The sequence below is a fragment of the Syngnathus typhle genome, linkage group LG4, assembly GCF_033458585.1.
Source record: "Syngnathus typhle isolate RoL2023-S1 ecotype Sweden linkage group LG4, RoL_Styp_1.0, whole genome shotgun sequence".
Lineage (NCBI taxonomy): Eukaryota > Metazoa > Chordata > Actinopteri > Syngnathiformes > Syngnathidae > Syngnathus > Syngnathus typhle.
In genome coordinates this window covers 23,234,290-23,258,281 of record NC_083741.1, presented here as the reverse complement: position 1 = coordinate 23,258,281, position 23,992 = coordinate 23,234,290, and the positions used below count along the sequence as shown (strand labels likewise).

At 45.6% G+C, this 23,992-nt stretch overlaps 1 protein-coding gene across 10 annotated transcripts in view; it reads left to right on the top strand.

Annotated features, from left to right (window-relative positions):
• Window positions 1-5,109: 5,109 nt before the first annotated feature.
• cbfa2t3 (CBFA2/RUNX1 partner transcriptional co-repressor 3) overlaps window positions 5,110-23,992 on the top strand; it is a 32,726-nt gene continuing 13,843 nt past the window's right edge. For 5 of the 10 annotated variants that reach the window (XM_061276202.1, XM_061276198.1, XM_061276197.1 and 2 more), the window contains exons 1-2: window positions 5,110-5,281; window positions 23,266-23,421. In XM_061276202.1, coding sequence (XP_061132186.1) covers window positions 5,110-5,281; window positions 23,266-23,421 — 328 coding nt within the window. Of the gene's footprint in view, window positions 5,282-8,476; window positions 13,119-21,044; window positions 21,269-21,308; window positions 21,399-23,265; window positions 23,422-23,992 lie in introns of those variants that run through there. The other 5 variants (XM_061276204.1, XM_061276195.1, XM_061276199.1 and 2 more) reach the window with 4 other exon arrangements.

Here is a 23,992-nt window from a genome sequence, read left to right as displayed (position 1 = left end):
AGCTCCTATTCCTACGCGGCAATAATATCTGCGAGCCGCTTGAAATCGATGGCGCGAGGTGGCCTTTGGCTTCATTTTTCATCTTGAATATTGACTTCTGTTCTACTCGGAGCGCGCTGTCAGTCCAATTACGGAGAATTTAATTGATTTTTCCTGGCGAGCGGGGTTAGATTGGATCGGTTTATGCAAAGCAGATCAAACACAAGTAATCCCTGGACTCCTCGCTCGCTATGTGTAAAATACGCCTTTAATGAGCAGAGGCATCTTGACACTTTTTGCTTTCTGTCGAGATTCCCTCTTACTGTCAATACAAAATTACACCTAAAAAAAAAAGTTAAGCAGAAAATCAAATGTCTCCTTCTTAACGCTGGATCTAGACCCAATTTACAGTTCTCCGAAATAGAAAAATGCATTCATAATTGTTTTTTTGTACACAAAAGTAGCTTGTTTGCTCAACCTTGGAACAGCACAATGGTGCCAAACTTGCCAGATGAGGAGCGAGCCGATCTGAGTTGGCTTCATTGTCATGTGATTGAATGCAAAGTGTGACAACAATCCACCCATCACTTGTGTCTTCACTTTCGCATTCCTGGAAGCAGATTGGCGCGGCTCACACGTCGGCTTTTTGTGCAGAGCAAAGATGGAAACGCCGCCGTCGGTGTCCCCTCACGATGCTGTCATGGCTCCCTGGCACCAAACGCAGCTGCAAGGGAACCTCGCTGCGGGGAACCTTCCTTTCCATCTGTCTCCAATTCACAGCGGCAACCTATTTAGGAGGTGAGAGAGAGGTGAGAAGATGGGTCAAAAGAGGACATGTTTGCTTTGAGGGCCGTTGACAAGAGTTTTTTGAAAGGGTTCCCCCAAGCCCAGCCTTTGCTACCACGTCGAAGTCTCCTTGAGCAAAATACTGAACCCCGAGTTGCTCCTGATGCTGCGTCATCATCAGCAGGAGGAGATGAATTCAGTGTGAGGCGCTTTGAGGAAAAGTCTACTGAGTGCTATAATTATTTTAATAATTATTTATCCATCCATCCATTTACTATAACGCTTGTCCCTGTTATTATTATTATTATTATTATTATTATTATTATTATTATTATTATTATTATTATTATTATTATTATTATTATTATTATTATTATTATTATTATTATTATATATAAATATGCAAATAATGACAGGACGACTTACTTGAAATTTAGCACCATTTGCTCGAAATGTACCGTATTTTCCGGACTATAAGGCGCACCGGACTATAAGGCGCACCTTCAATGAATGGCCCATTTTAAAACTTTGTCCCTATATAAGGCGCACCGGACTATAAGGCGCACCATGAATGCATCATGTTTTAATCCAAATCAAATCATTCTCCATTTTAGCTTTTTAATTTCAACTTCAGACACAACAAATTACTTTATAATCACAAAATAATGATCCATAGTCTTTTTGATTCATGGTTCATAGTCTTCAGCGGGCCACTTATGATTGATTTCATGACACAATGCTTCGGGCCAGTTTCAATTTAGGATTTTGGTCCATATATAAGGTGCACCGGACTATAAGGCTCACTGTTGGCTTTTGAGAAAATTTGAGGTTTTTAGGTGCGCCTTATAGTCCGGAAAAGACGGTAGTCTGGAATCAACTTAACATATCGCGCTTGATTTTGCCCACAGAAACTCGAAGCTAAAGCCTCGAGCCTTTGATCACGTGACTTAGTCCTACCACTATTTTTCGCTGCCAAATTCCAATTCGAACCCTCACCGGGAATAAAGAATAGCAGTCACGCATATCGTGTACACATAGCATTGTGTCGATGTGCGAGCGAGCATGTGTGTAAACACAGCCTCTTCCCGCTGAACGGGCCTCGGTGTCTGCATGTGTTCAAGTCTGGGAACGGGCTTCATTTAGCAGGTGCGCTGCTGACAGCTCTTGAACCAGCGCCAAGTCGGCTGCGAGGGGGGATAAGAACGACGAGGCGCTCAATGTGCATCTGCCACAGATGGGGACGGTTTAACTTTTACAGTTCTGTTAGGATCTGGAGGTTTTCGAACGCAGGCTGTGCCAAACAGGTGCGGCCTATTCCAAAAACACCGCAGAGAGAGCGAGCGAGAGGTGAACGAGTCCTCTCTGACTTGTTTGCCTCGTTTCCACTACAAAGACACTAATATGCAGTTTATTAGTTTGGTGACATTTTACAGCCCGGCTTCGAGAACGATGGGGATCAACCACCCACGTCGTATTTTGTTTATTCTCTCTGCTGCATTTGGAAACTCGAGTTGCGCAAACCAATGTGTTGAACGTTGGAAAAATGGAGTCAACTTTAGCCTCAAGCTAAGGAACTCGAGTTGAAAAGTCATCCAGTGGGTGGCTCAAGATGCTTCAGCATGTGGCTGCTTCACACACCCAAGCATCTTCCAGCCGTTCAGGCCTCATTTTTTTCTCACGCTTGACGCAGTCAGGTGACCAAAACCGTCTGGCTACAAACAGCGACGTGGGCGCGCCCGATTATTTGCCACCTCCTCAGCGATGGAGTCGTAAGAGAGTTAATGGCGCGTGGTCCTGCCGGGCTCGGTGTTTGGCAGCGGGCGTCTGCGCGCCGCTGATAGTGGGATGGCTGTGACCCCGCTGCTTGGGCGCGTGGCATCTGGGAGCCCCCAGCGGCGGCCGCTGGGGCGAGATAAGGCCAGGCGAGACGCTCATCTGTAATGCACGCTTTGCCCCCCCCTGACCTTATCTAAGGGGAGAAGGCACCACTGGGTCGCTACTCTGATAGCACCTGCCAGAGTCAGAGCTGTCTGCCCATGATTATGGTACAATTATTATCTCTGCACCCAAACCTCATTTTAAACCTGCCAACATCTGGGGAAGGGAGTACCGTCATTTTCGGACTATAAGTCGCACCGGAGTCATTTGAAGCTTTCATTGAAGGCTGCCAGTTCATTTTCAAGACATGACTTAGTTTCTTTGAGACTCTTGGACCTTTTTTTCCCCGTCTTTCTACTTCCCTCGATTTCAAAGGTATTCAAATTAGATTACAAGTTACTTACCGTAATTTTCGGACGATAAGTCGCACCCGAGTATAAGTCGCACCAGCCATAAAATGCCCAAAAAAGTGAAGAAAAATCATATATATGTATATAAGTCGCTTCTGAGTATAAGTCGCCCCCCCCCCCACCCAAGCTATGAAAAAAAACGCGACTTATAGTCGGAAAATTACGGTAAAAGAAAATAAATGCTGATATCAGGTGGGTGCGGTGCATCAAAGGCAAAATTATAAAGTTGATCTTAGCATGCTACTTGTAAACAAAAGTCAGGTTCACATTGATATGCTTTTGGGACAGCACCTTCCTCCCAAACCTCCCAACATGAGTGTGACTCGACTCTCACATGCGAGACCTTCTGCGGACAAGCAAGAAACATTTTCATTTGACATCTGTGAGTCAATTATTGATTGACTTCAAGTGGACTACCACCATAATTGCATACGCAGAGTCACTGTGGGAAATCCCACATGCACTGTGAAGAAGTTGCTCCCCCCCCCCCCCTTGCACACAGCACTTTTCTTTCACTTCCTCTCTACTGATGACCATCTGGTTTCAAGCAAGCATTTGGCACATCATGTGCACACATCCCCTCTCACTTCTCTCATCAGCGCACATCTCGCTCCAACAGAAGCTTCCTGCAGTTTGTGTGTGTGCGTGGGTGTCATTGAGGAGCTGTGGGGGAACCAGGTCAGAGGTTGCAAGACCAATTGCTACGGCAGTGACAGCGCTCAACATGGGCTGGCCAGACAGGTGTTCCCTTGCACATTCCTTTGGATTTTATTTTATTTTATTTTATTTTATTTTATTTTATTTTACTTTACTTTACTTTACTTTACTTTACTTTACTTTACTTTACTTTACTTTACTTTACTTTACTTTACTTTACTTTACTTTACTTTACTTTACTTTACTTTACTTTACTTTACTTTACTTTACCGTATTTTCCGCCCTATAAGGCGCACCTAAAAACCTAAAATTTTCTCAAAAACCAACAGTGCGCCTTATAGTCCGGTGCGCCTTATATATGGACCAAATTCCTAAATTTAAACTGGCCCAAAGCATTGTGTCATGAAATCAATCATAAGTGGCCCGCTGAAGACTATGAATCATGACTCAAAAAGACTATGGATCATTATTTTATGATTATAAAGTCATTTGTTCCGTCTGAAGTTGAAATAAAAAAGATAAAATGGAGAATGATTTGATTTGGATTAAAAATCTGACATGATGCATTAATGGTGCGCCTTATAGTCCGGTGCGCCTTATATAAGGATAAAGTTTTAAAATGGGCCATTCATACGGTACTTTATTTTATTTTATTTTATCAAATCGATATGAAAGTACAAAAGCCATCACAGGAGGGGTGCACCGACACAAGCCAGGCTGCAGAAGGAGGGCAAGAGAAAAAAAAAAAAAGGGAAGAAGACGCCGCCAGCCGCAGTCACAGCTGGTTCCCACGGAGGAAGCCCAGATGGAGGTTCAGGTCCCGCTGCGGTCTGCTACCGTGGATGAAGCCGGCCTGGCTGCATGGCGCACCAGCGTACACCTCTTGGTTGGTCGGGCAGGGCGGGAGGGAGGTAAGGAGGGAGGGAGGAGGGTTCACACCAGAGCACGGCCCCTTTACCCTGACACCATCTGACCTGCTATGCTGACACACACGTACACACATACATAAGCGTGTTGTGTCGCCGGAGAAACACGGAAGGAACTTGCTATCATCTCGAAGAGAAGGCGATATCAAAGCTCCCATTTTCGGGACACAAACTATCAAAGGAAATCATCCTGCTGACGACATGAAAGGATGAAGAGGATGCAATTTGCTTTTGGAACATTACATGGCATCATACCTGCAAGGTATCATTTAGCGGGCTCTTCTGGAGGAAGATGGACATTTAGGAGAACTTTGTCATTGTGAAAAAAGACATTATTGCCAATTTTTGCTTCATGGAGCGCTTTCATGTTTCCGCCTCATTGCATTCGAGTTTCCTTCTTACTGGGTAAAGACGAATCCAGAACTGCCAGTTGAAGATTCCAATCATAGCGCTGAAGAAAATTAGATGGGAAAATGTCTGCTGAGGTCCACCAGGAGCACAAGAAAAGGCTTCAGCAGAAAGGTGGACACCTGCCACTTGTCCCCACCGTGACCCTGGTCAGCCGCAGAGAGCCCAGAACCAAAGACGCACTCCGGCGCCGAGGCCTCGATCCGGCGCCGAGTGCCCGATTCGGATCTGCTGAAGGTAGGCGCGCATCTTTTATGGAAGCTGAGACAGTGATGAGTGATGGAGGCTCCATCAGATCTGCTCGTTGATGTATGGAGAACGTTTTGCCTTGATTGAATGCCGCTTACCAAAATGATTTGTCTTGTTGTGGATTTCGGTGTTTACGTTTGGCTCGCACAAAAGCAGAGTTGCCGTTGTAGTCACGTTCTTCACTTGACTCGGTGAGCATCAGCAAGTTATTTCCCATGCAGATGTGAAATGACAGTTTTGAGTCAACAGTCAGCTGACTCAAAGGTTTCGGTTATGTTTTGTGGTGGAAAGGAAAATGAAACAATTTTGTTGCAATATTCTAGAGCGTGTGTGTGTGTGTGTGTGTGTGTGTGTGTGTGTGTGCGTGTGTGTGTGCTGGGAGGATGAGAGCACAACTCCTGATTGGATAAGGAAGTCAACTTGCCATTTTTATGTTAAGATGGCAGGTACTTGCTGAAAGTAACTACCGTAATTTTCGGACTATAAGTCGCGTTTTTTTTCATAGTTTGGGTGGGGGGGCGACTTATACTCAAGAGCGACTTATATACATATATATGGGGGGTTTCTTTCACTTTTTTGGGCATTTTATGGCTGGTGCGATTTATACTCCGGTGCGACTTATAGTCCGAAAATTACGGTAACTTGTAATCTAATGTGAATACCTTTGAAATCGAGGGAAGTAGAAAGACGGGGAAAAAAAGTCCAAGATTCTCAAAGAAACTAAATCATGTCTTGAAAATGAACTGGCAGCCTTCAATGAAAGCATCAAATGATCGAAGAGGACCCACATGGCGATTTTGAAAATCCTCATTTGATCGAAATACGTGCAAAGTCTCGGCCGGGTCGAGGACGAATCCCCGACGCGCCGAATTACCTGCAGCGCATTCCGTGCCAGTAATGAGCTTTGTCAACATGCCACCGATAAGGCCTCTATAATTAGGCTTAGTCATAAGCGGACCCTCTGTAATTCGCTGATAAAAAAAAAAAAACTGTAGAACTACCGTGTCACCGCTCCAATCCAGTCATCGCACACATGAAACACACACACACACACACCGAAGAAATCAAAATGTGTCAGCTGTAAACACACTTCATTGTCTCAAGGAGCTCTACCTGTAACGGTGCATGTGTGTGTGTGTTGCAGTGCACGTGCAAGTGTTTGTGTGTCAGTGCGAGGCGTTATGAGCTGCAGCATAGGCTTCCTGTGAGGGAGCAGATGTCGCCCAGCTCAGGCACAGCTGCGGCGGCCGATAACCGCGGCGGTAAGAATATGTCGGCACGCTGGCTCTTCTCCCTGGGCCTTATCAGCCCCAAACAGCATACTGACACACACACACACACATGCAGGCGCTCCACAATAAGGAACTGCCACCACCCAGCCAGCCAGCCAGCTAGCATTAGCGCACCCTCCCTCCCAGCAGGGAGGAAGGAAGGCGATGAGAAAGAAAAAAAGGAGACAAACTCAATAAAGGATTTTTATTTTTCACAAAGGCTGATTTAGTAGGGGTGTAAATGGCGGGTTTACGATATCATATCGATACAAAGGACTACGATACGATATTTGCCGATATCTTAAAGCCTGCTGCGATTCATTCACGATATATCGCGATATAGTGCTCTACGATCGATTTTTTTTTTTTTTTTTATAAATAAAAAATATAGAACAATATCCTGATTTATAACAATTCATACGCAAAATCAACAAGGTACTGCAAACTCTTTATTTAGGAAATGACAAGAGTATTGTAGTATACAAAGTGCTTATTTTAACACTGAACTTTGATGTTGTGTTTTTTCTTTAAATATAAATATAGAGATTTGTGGTCCCTGAATAAGTGCTTCCAAACGAATGACTCGAAGCCTAAAGGGGAGCAAATTTCCTCGTCTTTTTGGACACTAGCCATAGCACCAGCCCAGGAGCCGCGTACTAGTTGTCCACTCCCCTTTCACGTGCCTGCTCTGCTCACAACGCAACACGCCGCTCACTGCTCCCGGAAAGAGGAAGCAAGCAACCATCAACTGGATTTCAAAATAAAGTTGCGTCTGATGACCGAGGTCAAAAAGGAGCGATATAGATCGATGTTTACGTTTAGCATCGATGCCAATAAATCGTAGAGCATTATATCGATGAATCGATGTGTATCGATGAATCGTTACACCCCTACTGATTTACCCTTCCAAACAAATCTTTTTCCAAAGGATGATTCCATCGAGTCTTCAAGCTCCGCCTTGCAGTCATACATAAAAGCATATTTTGCCACTTAAAAATGATTTTTTTCTTTCGACTGGACTTTTTTCCCGAGCGATAACTAAAATAATCTTTTTGCTATCTTGGCTTGTTATTTCTCAATAATTGAAGAGAACAAATGGGACAGATATCATACCCGAGATACTCGAGATGATTTTGCTGCATGGAGGACAGAAACTCAGCTGATTAAGGAATGGGAAAATACTTGCAGGGATGTTGAGGAGAGACAAGGTGTTGACAACGGGTGTGTGAACGTGTGTGTGAAGAAAGATGGGCAGAGGAGAGAGGAGTCATCCTCTCTATTTTCTCCGCACCAGCTTTGTGGTTTGTGTGAGGAACAGATGTTCACAAGTTGATACACTGCCTCTTCTCCCCCCACTCGCTATCTCCTGTGCCAGCACCACCAACTGTCTGAGCGTATGCACACACACTTACACACAAACACACATGCACATGCAGGCTGGAGCACCTTGCAGTAGTCTTGGTCATGAGAGCTGTTCCTAATACTCAGAATTTTCCATAGCAAATTCTTGGAACATCTCCTAAAAGTCTCTTCTTCTTTTCCTTTTAAATTTGGGCAAAGTTGCTTTCATTTGCTGACGTGCACGTCACTTTCCAAGAAGCGAGACGCGGTGTCATCGCAGCACCACGATGACAATGAATGGCGTGCTTGCGTCTTCTCTTTCGAAAAGACTCTTTGAAAATATGAGACCATACGAGACAAGAAATGAAACAAAGCTCCGTTCTTCACTTCTCGGAATTTCTGAGGCAGGGACAATCGAGGCTAGATTACGTCATCTATGGTATTATTTTAATTTTAATTTTAATTTTAATTTTAATTTTAATTTTAATTTTAATTTTAATTTTAATTTTAATTTTAATTTTAATTTTAATTTTAATTTAAATTTAAATTTTAATTTTAATTTTAATTTTAATTTTAATTTTAATTTTAATTTTAATTTTAATTTTAATTTTAATTGCATGAGGTCATGATTGCCAATTATTTTTAAATGCTCACTCTTGGTTCCGGAAACTCAGATTAAATGAGGAATTCTTGACATGGTTGACTCTGGATTACAGCGTGTGCCTGAGTGGGCAGGTCAATCATCTATGACACCTCCAGAGTCCTTCAGGCACTTGGTGAAGCCGCTTGGCGACAAGCTCAAATTGAAGAACCTCACGTGACGGGAGAAGATTAACTGGCCTGGATCCAAATTGGGGATCCCTCCTGCCTTGTTTTGGGCGTGTCTGCGCTCACCTGTGCGTGGTCGCCATCTTCTCGCTTGATCAGAAGCGAGCGCGGCACGCCCGACCACAGCTGAGCTGAGTCAAGGGGAAGTGAGAATACAATGCCTCCAACGATCCTTCTCACTCCGTTTCAGGGTCTTATCTCCTTTCAGCACTCCTTCCAGCCCATGACTGCCATTAGAAGAAAAGATTTACAATGTGTGTGTGAGTGCGGCAAACTTCTCTTCTCCTTGCTTTAACACACACACTTACGCACGAGTCGCCATTACCGATGCGACGCCACAATGGCCGACGTATCAGAAAGTGATGCTGTCAATACATAATAGATAGAAAAGGATGGAGCGCAGACGACAGATAAGCAAAGAAAGACAAAAGCCTTTTCACAATGAAAGAAGCTGGCGTGATGTCGCAGAGTTCATCCGGCACGTTTTATTGCGCAGTTTATCACAGCGGCCACACGGAGTGCCCACGCTTAGCCGCTGAGCGTGCAACAAAAGGCCAAATTAAGAGGAATGAGGCCGGCTGACAGGTTGACTGACGTTGTTTCCCGAGGAGAATAGCGTCCCGTCCGTCTCGGAGCTGTCACCTTGACAGGAATCCTTTCTTTGCACGCCGACCCCGTCGCCGACCTTTCCGTCACTCGTGACCACACGGACGCCGCAAAGTCCAGACAGCAGCAAATACAAAACGCAAAGCACCTTTGACTGGGATTCGGAGAGGGCGAAAGCAAGTTGGATCAACGTCTCATCTCCGTGATGACCAAGGCAGCTTCATTTATTACCGTATTTTCCGGACTATAAGGCGCACCGGACTATAAGGCGCACCTTCAATGAATGGCCCATTTTAAAACTTTGTCCTTATATAAGGCGCACCGGACTATAAACCAGCTCAGTGGCCTAGTGGTTACAGTGTCCCCCCTGAGACTGGAAGGTTGTGGGTTCAAACCCCGGCCGGGTCATACCAAAGACTGTAAAAATGGGACCCATTGCCTCCCTGCTTGGCACTCAGCATTAAGGGTTGGAATTGGGGGTTGGAAGGAGTGGAGCTCTTTACAAGCCCTAGGCTTCGTCTCCCTCTTTGCACAGTTATTGATATGATAATATGTGCTAAACAATAAACTAAACTAAACTATAAGGCGCACCATTAATGCATCATGTCAGATTTTTAATCCAAATCAAATCATACTCCATTTTGTCTTTTTTATTTCAACTTCAGACGCAACAAATTACTTTATAATCTTAAAATAATGATCCACAGTCTTTTTGAGTCATGATCCATAGTCTTCAGCGGGCCACTCATGATTGATTTCATGACACAATGCTTTGGGCCAGTTTCAATTTAGGAATTTGGTCCATATATAAGGCGCACCGGACTATAAGGCGCACTGTGGGCTTTTGAGAAAATTGGAGGTTTTTAGGTGCGCCTTATAGTCCGGAAAATACGGTAATCGCTTTTCATACACAAGGCAACTCAACGTGCTTGCAAGTAAAGACGCAACTCATAAAAGCTTTTTACAAACATGACAGCCGACAACATTCACAGGCAGAGCGGAGAAAACAAAAGTAGATGAATCAAATGTAAAGGACGTAACATTCAAAGACATTCACGAAAAAGCTTAAAAGAAAGAAAGAAATCAAATGACTAAAAGGCCCCGCCGTGAAATTGATTTAGAACTGTTTAAAATGTCTTCAACAAAGGTATGGAGAGGGAAAAAACGGATTCTAAAGCTTCTTCCGAATGCGTGCAACGTAACAGCTAAGTGCTGCTTCACGGCGTTCGCTTTGACCTCCGGGTCTGCAAACTGGGCTTCTTTTCAATCAATATTTCTGAAATCAATTTGATCTCACTCTGGACGACACTTCTTTGTATCTGCAGTGTTGCTGAATGTATGTTTGGTGGCATTAAAGAAGGGGAAAAAAAAGAAGGGCCGAGCTATTATTTAGGCCGAGGCGCCCCTGGCTTGATATGAAAGCAACATTTGTGTTGGTGGCCGACCGGTGAGACGTGAGTTGGGGCCGAACAGCTGTCCGTGTGTACTTTACAAGCTGCTTCTATTTGTTCTGTCGACACGGGCGGGGTCGGGAGGGTGTCAGCATTGTCTACTGTCCCTCATCATGACTTTGTGTGTGCGCATCGGTGTTTATGTTTGTGAGGCCTGGCCAAAGTGGACAGGTGGACGATCTTCACGAGAGAACGTACCTGCTGGAACTATCGTAGCAAATTGCTTTTTTTTTTTGAATGACTGCTGAACTGAAAGTTGACGTGTCATTAAAAACAGTTGTAACTATTTGCAGCCAGTAATATAGATTGAAAATATAGTGTCCTGCTTTGCGGTAGGTATTCATGTCATCATAAAAATATATTCTCGTTGACCTCGCAAGTCTTAAAAGCGGTCATAAATGCAAATGCGGGTGGCCATGTCGATAAACAAGATTAAATGGGGGTAAAAAAATGGACGAGCCAAAATTTGCCTACATGTAATGGAGCAAAATGAAGATTCTGTTTATTTTTATATGACATTGGCAGCCTGCTGTTTCATCATTGACACAAACAAACCTTTATTTCTTTCAGAGCGTTCAAGATAAGAACACTATAGGCTGCTGCAGCCCAACGTTGCCGCCGCAGATGTGGCTGGCTTTAAATGGAAGGTGAAGCAGTAAATTAAAAGAAAAAAAAAACTCATAATAAATAGACAGCAGCGTGTAAAGATAACCTAAACAGAAAATAGATTGTGTGATATTACTAGGCGCTAATTAAAGCAGGCAACAAAGACGCCCAATAAATAGGAACAATAAAATGGAAAATGGATGTGAGCATAAAAGCTTCCGTGGAATAAAGGCGAAGGCCACATTTAATAACTGTCCATCTGATGTACTTCCATTTATCTGCTTGAGCCCTCGCAAACAAACATACAAATAAATCACTTAATAACTGGTGGAAACAAAAACGTATTGTTTATTTCTTTAGGCTCGGGTGCAGCCATATCCAATTCGATATTTCGCAATATTGGGTTGGGCAAGTTAAAGAAACACGCAACCAGGAAAAGGGCATTTTTAGCTGGTAACGTCGTGATGTGTGGAAACAGCGGCCCTTACTGGCTGGCTAGGGAACTGACAATTGATTGTCACTTGATGGTGGTTCGAATTATAAAATGATAAACACGCGAGGCACAATCTCATTTTAGATCGAGTTGGCTTACAATTGAACTCTTTTTTTTTTTGCGTTTTTACAACAATTGTTGAGAGAGAGAGAGAGAGAGAGAGAGAGAGAGAGAGAGAGAGAGAGAGAGAGAGAGAGAGAGAGAGAGAGAGAGAGAGAGAGAGAGAGAGAGAGAGAGAGAGAGAGAGGAGAGAGAGAGAGAGAGAGACGGCGTTCATTCCAGATGGTGTTTAAACGCAGACAGAAGGCTCCAGAGAGGACAGCGAAGCAGAGCAAGAGAAAGAGAGAGCGAAAGAGAGGCGGAGGAGGCGAGAGAGCCGCTTGGGTTGCTTGCTTGGGTTGCTTGCTTGGTGCGCACAGTGGGCTCGCCAGCTCCATTCATTAGTGAGGACAAAACAAGAAAGGGGGCGAAAGGAAAGGCTGATTTGTGAGCGCACATGCTGGAAAAGTCAACCCGGCCGGCGGCCACAAAGCCTTGACAGTCAGTCAGTCTGTCAGTCAGTCGGCGGAGGTGGAGAAGAAGGAGCGCGTCGCGACCAAGCCAAAAACTGCTTTTCACCGCAGGAGGAATTATTCTCATCGGACGTTTTTGGACTTTTTGATCATGCAAGTGTAAAGTGAGGAAGAAGTCACGCGAGGATAGAGACGCACGCTGCAGACTCGGAGGATCCGCATCTTATTGTTTTTGCAGTTTTTTTTTTTTTTTTTGGACGTGGGAGTCACCAGGATTTGAGGACTTTGAGTCTTTCCAAGAAAAGGGGAAAGCACGATTTGTTTTCGTCGACAGTGCGTCGTTACTTGGTTCTTTCTAATACGGACCATGACACAGAAAGCGGATTTACATGGACTGGGCGACTTGTGATATTTGACATCTTACAATACCAAAGACTGATTTTTTCTCTCCCTGATTCCATAAGAAATTAAATACCTCGTAAGTGACCCAACCTGGACGCCCAAAGGAAAGTTGACGCTAATTGTATGTATTTAATGGTGGCGGCTTTTGCCACCCCTTCCTGTCAACGAGGACCAGCGTCCGTCCGTTCTATCTCTAGAAGACCCCCAGCCACCCCTCATCATGAGGATTGAGGCGATATAAAAGCTCTTCTAGAAGAAAAAAAAACTGGATTATCATCTCTTCACCAACATCATCTTGACCTCAACCTTCACAGAGTAAGAAAATATTTTGATTGTATGCAGCCTGTGCAAAACAGCATTTTGAGAGCTTTCTTTCTTTCTTTCTTTCTTTCTTTCTTTCTTTCTTTCTTTCTTTCTTTCTTTCTTTCTTTCTTTCTTTCTTTCTTTCTTTCTTTCTTTCTTTCTTTCTTTCTTTCTTTCTTTCTTTCTTTCTTTCTTTCTTTCTTTCTTTCGCCTTGAAGTGAGGGGACAATTGCGATCAGTGTGGTTTTCCATGTCAACATGATTTCATCCAAAGTCAATTCGATCAAACATTTCCAGACATGTCGAAGGGGGAGGATAGGCGGGCGACATTTTACGTGAGACCGTTTTAATAATATTAGAAGCTGTCAACATGATGTACTTAATGGTATTTATGAACTTCTGCTGTGGTTTACATTTATTGCAGGGAATAAAAGAGACAGGGATGACAGAGAAAAAGAGAGAGAGAGAGAGGAAGGTCTGAGCGTGAGCATCAAAGTGATGCTGAAACAAAATGATGACACAAAATCTTTGCTGTGCTTGTCCACCTCCACTGGATGGAGGTGATGGAGGTGAAAGAGGATAAATTGAAACATTTACAGGTGTACTGAAGCGTGACACCTACTGCACCCTTATTTGTGCTCCTTTTCAAAGCAAAGACGCTTTTCATAGCCTGGAAAAAAAAAAAAAAGTTCTACCCCCCTACTTGAACAGCCTCCAAGCCAGCGCTCTCTTCCGCCCCGTATAATTGGCGCTGGTAAATATCATCTGAATAATTGAAGAGTCCATAATAGACTCCAACAATGGATGTGAGGTTACAGGCAGGGGTGAAACCACAGCGCCCTGACCGCACAGGAGAAGTCCATCATCTCCTTCCGGAGCTGACCGGCCCTCGGAGGCGGTTGTCCACTCTTTATCATTAAATAGCGCTCTTAAATGGCGTGAGTGGTTATCGGACCACCATTTAGCGCACGCTAACAATAAGAGCATCATCGGATGAGGTTTGGGGAGATGCAAATTTGCTTTGATGGTGGTTGTTTCGCCACCTGTATCATTGTCGGATTTCTTTCTGGTGCGTGCGCGTGGGCCGGCCAAGTGCGCTGCGGCGTAATGATTGGGATTTAAATGCGGCCAGTGCAGGTGAAGCCGCCTGCCTTTTAATTAATGAGCGGAGCAGATGGCTTCAGGTGGGCGGGCGGGGGGGCGAGCGCTAGCAGCCACTCGGTCAGGTGGTCAACACAACAAAGACACCTGGGCCAGCACAAACAAGACAAGCCAAAGACATCCGCGTTTGGGGGCGGCCTCGCTCTGTCCGTCCGTCTGTCCATCGCTCGTGAGTGAAGGCCACGCTCCATGCGGGCCTGCTTTAAGAACATTTGTGAGACCTCATCAGCGCCATGGCCTTTGTGCTTCTGAATGGGGACGGTAAATAAACAGCACATTGTAATCCAATGTATGGTGGCTAGCATGTCTGCCTTTTGAGATTCTGGGTTCAAAGTTGAGTGGCATTTCTCCAAGTAGTCCCTAAAAGGGGAAAGGTTACTCTTCAAGTATCAGGCAGGATATTCAACTTGATGATGACATCAGTGAAGTTGGAGGAGAAGTGCCTCCTGGTTCCGCATGTATATTGTGAATGCAACAAAAACAATAGTAAAAGGCACTCAACAAAATGATTTACATCTTGAATATTGTGGAGGTCTTCAGCTTCACATTCTAGCCTGAGCATAGTTCGATCATTTCCGGAAAAAAAAAAGCCTTTTTTTATTTTTCAACAGATAATGCATGGAAGTTATTCAAATAATATTACACATTAAATTGGGAGGCCTTTTTGTTGTTGTCCGATGAATTGCATGCAGCCTTGGAATGGAACTTTTTTGCACGACTTTTGCCGCACTTGACAGTTTTCGCATCACAGACGACATGTGTGTCAAAGTCTGCGTGGCCTCGGCATCTGGAGTCCTAGCGCTCCATTGGAAGCGTGTGCGCGCTCCACATGTGTTTGACATTACTGCGACAAGGCTGCCCATCCTCTCTTGGGAGATGGGGAATGTCAAAGAATAGAGCGGAGAACTTGAACGGCTTCCCAACATCTGACGGAATGAGAAAAGCACTCTGCGGCCGGCCGGTCGGCCGGCCCGCTGACGCCACAGCGTGGGAGCAGAGCTGAGGGTGGAGGCCAAGTCCAACCCCCAATGCGGAATATCACTTTTTCTCCAGCGTTCCTTCTGGGATTGCCGAAGAATACCAGACGAGCGTGTTTTTCATCCCCTGCAATTGTGAGGTGACTCATTTTGACTTTCGAGAAGGTGCAAGCCACTAATGATCGCGCAGGAAAATGTCTGCTAATGATTTGTTGGATTGACGCTTGATTTTCCTCGAATTACCGCACCACTGACAAATTGCACCTCCAATCACGCTGTCAAAAAAAAAAAAAAGACAAGTCCCATTTCCATCTGACAGAAGCAGCCGAGCCATAAATTGTGTCACATTGAAATGGATGCGTGCTATGAATTCCAAAGCATTTCCTCCTCCTCCCTTCCTTGCCTTGTGCCTATTCTAGCTCACCTCCGCCGCTTTCGCCTCGCACTTCCCGCCATGGCCCGAAACCTCTGGCCTGCAGTTCTGCTCGGCTGGCATCCGAGTCAGACGCAGGAAGCGGCAGGGCTAATCTACAGTGGCAGTCTTTTAATCAAGCCAGATGAACGGGGGTCGGGAAGGGGGGGGCAGAGACAATGGGAAGCTCGTATCAGCGTCTCGATAGACGGCGGCTACCCCTCCCCTCCCCTTCCTCCTGCCCTCCACCGTGGCCTTTATCACAGACGGCGAGTAAACACACACAAAAGGGCCGAAAATGCTTCGGGCATTCACTCCAAAGCCGTCTGCAGGAGTCTTAAGCCCGTCTTCTGTGTCTTTCTACGGCGAGAGTACACTCTGCATCTATATATATTTTCCACGCCAGCGATCTATTTCTCAAATGAAAGGCCGTTATCTGCTGGAAACAGATCTGGTGCCACCACACAGATGGTTCCGTCCTTCTTCAAATGGGAGCCGAGCTGCTGAATGGCGCTTGTGTTACCAGCGAGGAGAACAGACCTTAATCTCGGCTCCAGCCTTCCTTCCTCTGCCTGGCTGTCTCTGCTCACACGCTCAAAAGACACCCCCCCCCCCCCCCCCCCCAAAACTCCAGCCTGATCCCCTTTTATGCCTTCTCATCACCTAGGCGGCTATAAAATGGACACTTTGGCCCGGGCGCCGACTATCCGCCGTCTTTTCTTGATGCGTCCGAGACGGATGGTCACTTTGAGACGTGACTTATCGTATGACATTAAAAAGTCACAAGGGATCCCGGCGGGAGCGTAAGGTTTATTTTTGATGGTGTCAAAGGCTCGTCCCCAAAAGAGAGATGAGCCCATTTGTAAGAAGGCGTATTATGAGTGAGACATTTTACACGATAAATGCGTTTCTTTTTCAGCGTTTGGAAAAAAGGAAAAAGGTGACCTTTTAGAAGATACCATGTTTCGATGGGCGTTTCCTCGGCAACCCCAACTTCCCCCTACAGTCCAAAAACGTGAATATTCGATTCATCCAGGACGCTAAATTGCTTCTAGGTTACCGTTTTTTTCCATGTATAATGCGCCCCCATGTATAATACGCACCCTAAAAATGGCATGTCGATGCTGGAAAAAATCCTGTACCCGTGTATAATACGCACCCAAATTTTGACACCTACTTAAGTCCGTGAACGTAAAATTATTTCAGAAAAAGGAGCATCTTTGGGAACAACCGGATGTTATTCTGCCGGTCAGTATCACTGCGCATGCGCTAGCAAACTCGATAGCGGAGAAATGTTTCGGATTTGTGTAGGGTACATTGTGACAGACAGCAAACGAGCAGGTGATCGAGCAAGCGTCTGATACCAGAGCATTGTGTTCGTATGGAGCGTGTTTGAAGTGAACAGCAGAGAAGAAAACGCGTCTGTAATGGCGGCCTCCGTATCATATCCGGATTTTAAAAAAAAATCGTACCCATGTATAATGCGCACCCCAGATTTTAGGACAATAAATTAGTTAAATTTTGCGCATTATACATGGAAAAAACGGTAAAAAAAATTGCTTATAGGTGCAAATGGGATTGGAAATTATTTTATGTGCCTTGCACTTGGCTCGTGGCCAGCCTGCATTTCAATCTCCATAAACCATAAAAAAGTGAACTGAACATTTCCAAACTTTGGATTTGTTTTTTTGTAAACCATTTTTTCCCCTCCATTGATGACTCCCACTTCCTTTGGTAACAGCGGTGGCTAACCAGCTCGTCTCAATTTGTCATCCACATCATCATAATGGGCGCGCTTGCTTTCCAGTCAGCGGCATATTTTTGCCCGGTGCCTTGGCTACGAGAGAAACTGTCAGAGCTTCTCCTGAACCTGTCAAAGGATCACCCCACTCCAAATCGCACAAAGCGGGCAGCTCAGGTGATGCAGAGCCTTTTGTTCACCCAGTCAAACCCAAATGATGCCCAAATTCCCGCGAGCTGTGGCCAAACTAAAAAAACAACGCCACGCCATAACCCGCCCGTGAGCGCACACATTTGTTGCCAGGCTCAAATTTAAGACTTTTATACTTCATAAATGGCCAGGCAGCCGTTATGACGTCAAGGCAAACAGCGCGGCGCTCGGCTGCAGCCGGTTGGAAAGAAAAGGAGAGCGGGATGAGCGAGGGAGCGAGACGAAGAGAGAGAGAGGGCAGGACAGCAGCTGTCAGGCCTCCATCGTGCACCTGTCACACAGGAAGTGAGCACCGGCCACTGTTTCCTGGATACACCTCCTCAAACAATGCTCCTGGAAGAAACCGAGGCACAACATCTGCTCAATGTGAGGGAAAGACCTAGCCAGCAATATTCATTCAGAGGAGAACAAACTGTGAAAATCAAACAGTAAGTGTTGCCATGTGCTTTTGCGTTTGTGTGTGTCGGGGCGGGGTTAAGAGGATGTTTGTGTTCTAGCAGCACTCTACGACAGACGGCTCACTCTGTGGAAACTCCAGGCAAACTCTCCCACCAATACAATAAGGTTCCCACGCCTTACAAGAACGCAGCTTCCGGCCGTCTTCTCGACGCCGTGATGTTCGCAAGGCATACAATATCGTCACTTTATTTATATACAACAGCTGCACAACCGCAAAGAAATGAATATACCGTGGCAGAACAATAACAACGCACTTACTTTGTCCTATTTGTCAAGAAGGGTCCTCATGAGGCGCCCATGTTTCATTCCCAGGCTGCCCTTCATGCTGCCTGTATGCAATTAGCAGAGTAATTAAAAGCTTGATGAGCTAATTGGTGCCGGGCCAAGTTGCTTTTGGCGGATGGAAGTTATTTTGGTTGTTTCGCCAGACAAGCCGTAATACGCCTTTTGATTACGATTGAATAAGTTGTCGCCTGTTTAACGATTCAAGCTCGATAATTGGCTGCGAATTTCACTTTCGTCGGCCAATTCTGGTTTTTATGCCGAGTTGACGCTTTTGTGAGTGCGAAACAATTTTTGTCAACAAAGGTAATTTTGCATTTGCAAAGCCGTAGCATCGCGTGGCATAACATGGAGGCGTCAACATATATGGAGGAGGAGAAGGTTTCAGGAATCTGGGAGAGGTCTCCACTTGGAGACTTTGTGCAGCAGTCTCGTGCTCGTGCTCGCCTGACAAGTATTTCGAGGAATTATGTCACGTCTGATGGCGCCTGCTAACCGAGGTCATCGGAGAGCGGGAAGGAAGTCTGATCCCGTGTCGGAACGTGGCGGCCGGAGGCAAAGCTCTCAGCTGGCGAAATTAGGCTCACAGCTGAAGAAGATGAGCCAGAAAGCTGAGCGGGCGGCATGTCGTCCTTTGCACCTCCTTCTGTGTGCTTTCTCCCCTATATTTCTGCCCCCCCCCTTTCCCCCCGCTCTTCTCCGTGGCAGCTGTGCTGGTGATGGCTGTGTGCCCACGGTGCAAGCTGGCTGCGGGGTCCCAGGTGGTCCTCATGACAGTTATTGATGTTCAGGTGTTCAAGTCTTCTCACGCAGAGCCGCACACAAACATGCCGCTTGAGCTTAACTTCATTTGCCTCCAAATTGGAAAGCAAACCAAAAGCCAGGGTGTCTGTTTTTGGATGCCGGCGACGTCGTGTGATTGCGAATGTTCATCCAGTCCGGCGCAAATAAATCTTTTCTACGATCCAGATGCGAGAGCATTTTCGAAACGTTAGTGTGGCAGTAGTACCAAGTGCCACACTAACACACTCCAGATGTGTCTGGCTCACCAAGGAGTTGTTCTTGGCCCAGCCTACCTTCACTAAATGTCGCAAATACTTTCCTTTATTTAGAAATGACTCTGAAGAAGGAGGTGTGGATGGACGGGGATGGGGGGGCAGAAGATGAAAGCTGAAATAAATGGTAGGCGGAGGAGGAGGAGGGATGGAGAATGACACAAAAAGTGGAGGGAGGAGAGGTGAGGGAGTCAGCTCAAGTCGAACATCTGGATTTTATTAGCAGCCGTTGGGAAAATGTGAAAAGGAAGTTTTTTTTTTTCCCTCTCTCGCGTCTGCAGCGGCGATGCGCCGCACATAAGCACTTTGCTGGCGACAAGAGGAGCCAGACCTTCCCAAAGGAGAACAGATGCTCGCTAGAACTTCAATACAATTACATCAATAACAGCTTTCGCAGATCGCAGCTCAAGATACCTGCAGCTCGCCTAGACACGCAAACATCTCTGCTACCCTTAACCCACAATCCATTTCCCTTCACCCATGCTTTCATTTTTTCGGGGTTGCCAAGGCACCCACCAAATCGGATAGATGCCGCCGAGCTCCCCGTCCTAGCTGGAAATCTCGGATGGCTTCTGTCAATGCCACGTCGATGCTTGTTTTCTGTCAGCCTTCTTGTTTGCAGCTCTTCTGCCAACATATGTTCGATGCATTTGTGCGTGTGCGCACCCACAACACTGCACAGCCTATCATTAGCCCCGACTCAAAGGCCTGTGAGCTCGAAATCAGCTCAGGATGAAACAGAGTCCGGATCTGTCTGAAGGGGCCAAATTGCTACAGACGTAAATAAACAAATCTTATGATTAGCCGTACAGAGAAAACATGTGTTCTTGCTATACATTGTTAGTCCTCCTCAGCAGATGGGCCGCCATTTTTTTTTCCCCTTTAATGGAGGAAATCAGGCAGATACCGTCATTTTCGGAGTATAAGTCGCACCGGAGTATAAGTCGCACCAGCCATAAAATGCCCAAAAAAGTGAAAAAAACATATAGACACTACCGTTCAAAGGTTTGGGGTCACAAAATTGTTTGGGTGACCCCAAACTTCTGAACGGTAGTGTAAATATTATTATAATAAAACATTATGAATTAAATATTATAAATTATATCTTATATTTGTATAAGATTATATATAATCTATGAATATAAGTATACATATATATTATAAGATTTTTTAAACAGAAGATTATATATATAATCTATAAAAAATTATCTAAATAAATATATACACTACCGATCAAAAGTTTGGGGTCACCCCAACAATTTTGTGACCCCAAACTTTTGAACGGTAGTGTATGTATATAGGTCGCTCCTGAGTATAAGTCGCCCCCCCACCCAAACTATGAAAAAAACCCGCAATTTATAGTCCAAAAATTACGGTAGTTCAGTATTAGCGTGAAAAGGGGTGCCGCAGTATGTGCGAATTTGAGGTGCGCCGGCTGCAAAGTCCGTGTTTTGAGGCCTGGTGGGGGTCTGCGGGCCAGAGGCTCAGGCTCTGTTTGTGCGGACTCCTCGGCGGCTTCATAGGGAACAGATGTGGGAAGGGAAGGGAAGGCGGCCGGGCAGCCAGCCAGAGCAGCTGGGAGAAATTAAAAACAACAGCATTCCTGGAGACTGCATGGGCGAATTACAGTGGAAAGGGGGGGAGGAAGAGTTTAGGGCTGTGCGGTCACTGACAAGAGTCTCCGCGGACTTTGGAGCCATTGAATAGACAGGAGGATGTCAAGAAAGTACTTTGGGGCGGTTCGCGCCAGCTAATAAGTCGCAGCTGCGTTTCCATCGCAGTGAACAAGACGCACTCCAAGATGGCCGCCCAGCAATGCAATCATTGACGCTCGTTTGTTGACATTTAATGAAAGCACGTGTTAGGTAAGACGACGGAATGTTAGCTGCATTGTTTTACACGCTAGCCGCTTCCGGTGTGTCTTTTCATCTGGTTTCATCACGGCACAAGGGGGAGAGCAGCAGACGGAGATCCTTTGAAAGGAGATCTTTTTGGGTGAGCAATCTTTTAGGCCAGATTACATCAAAGGTGCAGATGTGTCCAAAGTCAAGAGAGCCTGGCGCAAATTTTTATTTTTACGTTTGTCGTCAGCGCAGGACTGACGGCGACACATCTGCTTCCTCTTAATGGGGACTCGGAGGGGGGGCATGGTCCAGACCTGGATTTAACCGCCTCACCTTAGCTGAGATATCTATTTTTTTTCTGGCCCTTCTGCTTGCTCTGCAAGTGTTTGGTCCTTCAGCAGATGGCCGCAGATGGGCTTGCAGACCGAGCAGACTTCCTAATGTATTAAAAAGTGAAATCCCTCGCCTGGTGTGTATGTGTGAGCCCTGTCCCTGTAGCTGTTCAGATTATACAGCTGTCTGTAATCCCACAGAGGGAGTCAACAGACTCGGCAGCCCCCGACCTTATCTTCTCTCTTTTATTTTGACGCTCTTGTCCCACAGAAAGTAAAGAAAGCAAACTGGCCTGTGGGATTTCTTCACAGTCTCCGCGAGGTGCATTGAAGACGCACACACACACTTTCATAGAGTGACGGTGCAGATTTAATCAAAGAGGAGGTTTTACTAGGCCATATGGCGGCCTCCCCACAGGAAACTTTGTCAGCACGGGTGGCTTGTTTATGTGCTCGGGCTTCTTTTAGAGCAGAATATCTGCATCTATTTATACCGGCCGCCATCTTTAACCTTGTGTGTTTATGTTGAGAGCGCCGAGCTCGCCCCTCGTGCTTTTCAGGATCACCGTGTCGGTGACCCCGATACGGCGACGCTCTTTAAATACAGACGGCAACTGTCGAAGCTTCTCTGCAACCTCACCAAGAAAAAAAAAGTGTGTTGATTAAATGGAAAGAAAATCAAAAATACTGCCAATCAATGCTAATTGCTCTGTGATGAAATTTTATGAAGGAGCTTTTTCAAGAGGCTTCTTGCGCTGCCTGCAAATATCACACTTACTGCTCGCCGTGGGCTTTACGCGCCGCACCTGGCTGGAAGCCGTGCAAGGCGTGCAGCTCGCAAGCTGTTCCAGTCATCACAGTCCCGTGCTCAGGTTATGAACATCTGCTTCCGCAAACTGAAAGGAGGAAAAACACTCTCCGCCCATGCGTGGCAAACAATAATGGCATAATGCCCAGCGAACTTTATTTGATGATATTTAAGATTCCTCGGAAAATGGTGGCAGATTTTGCAATTGTTGTGTCAGCTTCATTAAATCTGAGCTCAACCCCGCTGCAAATCAATGAAGTCGTTGCATCATGAGCAAACTCCATAGGTGTGCAGACATCCTAAAGTTTCCCTCTGGTGGTGTGCAGCCACGCCATGCCATCTATTTGCTCGCCACCAGCCAGCCTGCTCTTGCCTTGTTTGGTCCTCTGGCAGAGGACGGCCGAGCGTCTGGTCGCGGGGACGGAGCCTCTCCTGAAAGTCAGTCCCCAATGATGGACAGCAGCAGATCCAGCTGCACTTGTCACTGGCAGTCAACTTGGCTGTCTGAAGCGCCGACGAGAGGGGACAGCCGGGCCCCCGCCGCGCTGTGTGTGTTTGTGTGTGTGGGTGCCATAGGTTAGATTGGAGGGGCACTGATTGGGATGTCAGAGCTACACGTGTGTGAAGGAGAGTGGCGGGGGGGGGGGGGGTCAGCAGCAGCTGAGTGGGTGAGCAGGTGTTACTGTATGTCTCCCAGGCCTGTGTTTCTTCAGAGACACAATTGAGGCCATTTCCACACCGTGCATCGATTTGCTTCGGCTTCTGTTCCTTGCAAACCGGGCTCCCGGGTGACAATGTCAGCGCCGGCCTTTGTTTTCTTTTCTGATCACCGTAGTGCTCCATCTTGATGTGTTTTATTTGTCCCCGCTTCTCGCCAGGTAGCAGAGTGCCGAAGGTTGGAACAATGCCAGATTCACCTGCGGATGTGAAAAGCCAGCCCAGGTCCACCCCGCCAACCATGCCTCCTCCACCCCCGGCAGTCAACCAAGCAAGCAGTCGTAACGCTTCTTTCACCCCCACCACCAGTAAATCAAGTAAAAAGCGTCTCTTTTTCGATTGATTTTTTTTATTTAATTTATGTTCGTATATTTAGATTTTTATTACCGTATTTTCCGGACTATAAGGCGCACCGGACTATAAGGCGCACCTTCAATGAATGGCCCATTTTAAAACTTTGTCCCTATATAAGGCGCACCGGACTATAAGGCGCACCATTAATGCATCATGTCAGATTTTTAATCTAAATCAAATCATTCTCCATTTTATCTTTTTTATTTCAACTTCAGACGCAACAAATTACTTTATAATCATAAATTAATGATCCATAGTCTTTTTGAGTCATGATTCATAGTCTTCAGATGGCCACTTATGATTGATTTCATGACACAATGCTTTGGGCCAGTTTAAATTTAGGGATTTGGTCCATATATAAGGCGCACCGGACTATAAGGCGCACTGTTGGTTTTTGAGAAAATTTTAGGTTTTTAGGTGCGCCTTATAGTCCGGAAAATACGGTAATTTACTTCAATAATACATTTGATTTATTTATTATATTTATTATCATATGACATATTTATTGTATTTTTTTTTTATTTATATGTTTTT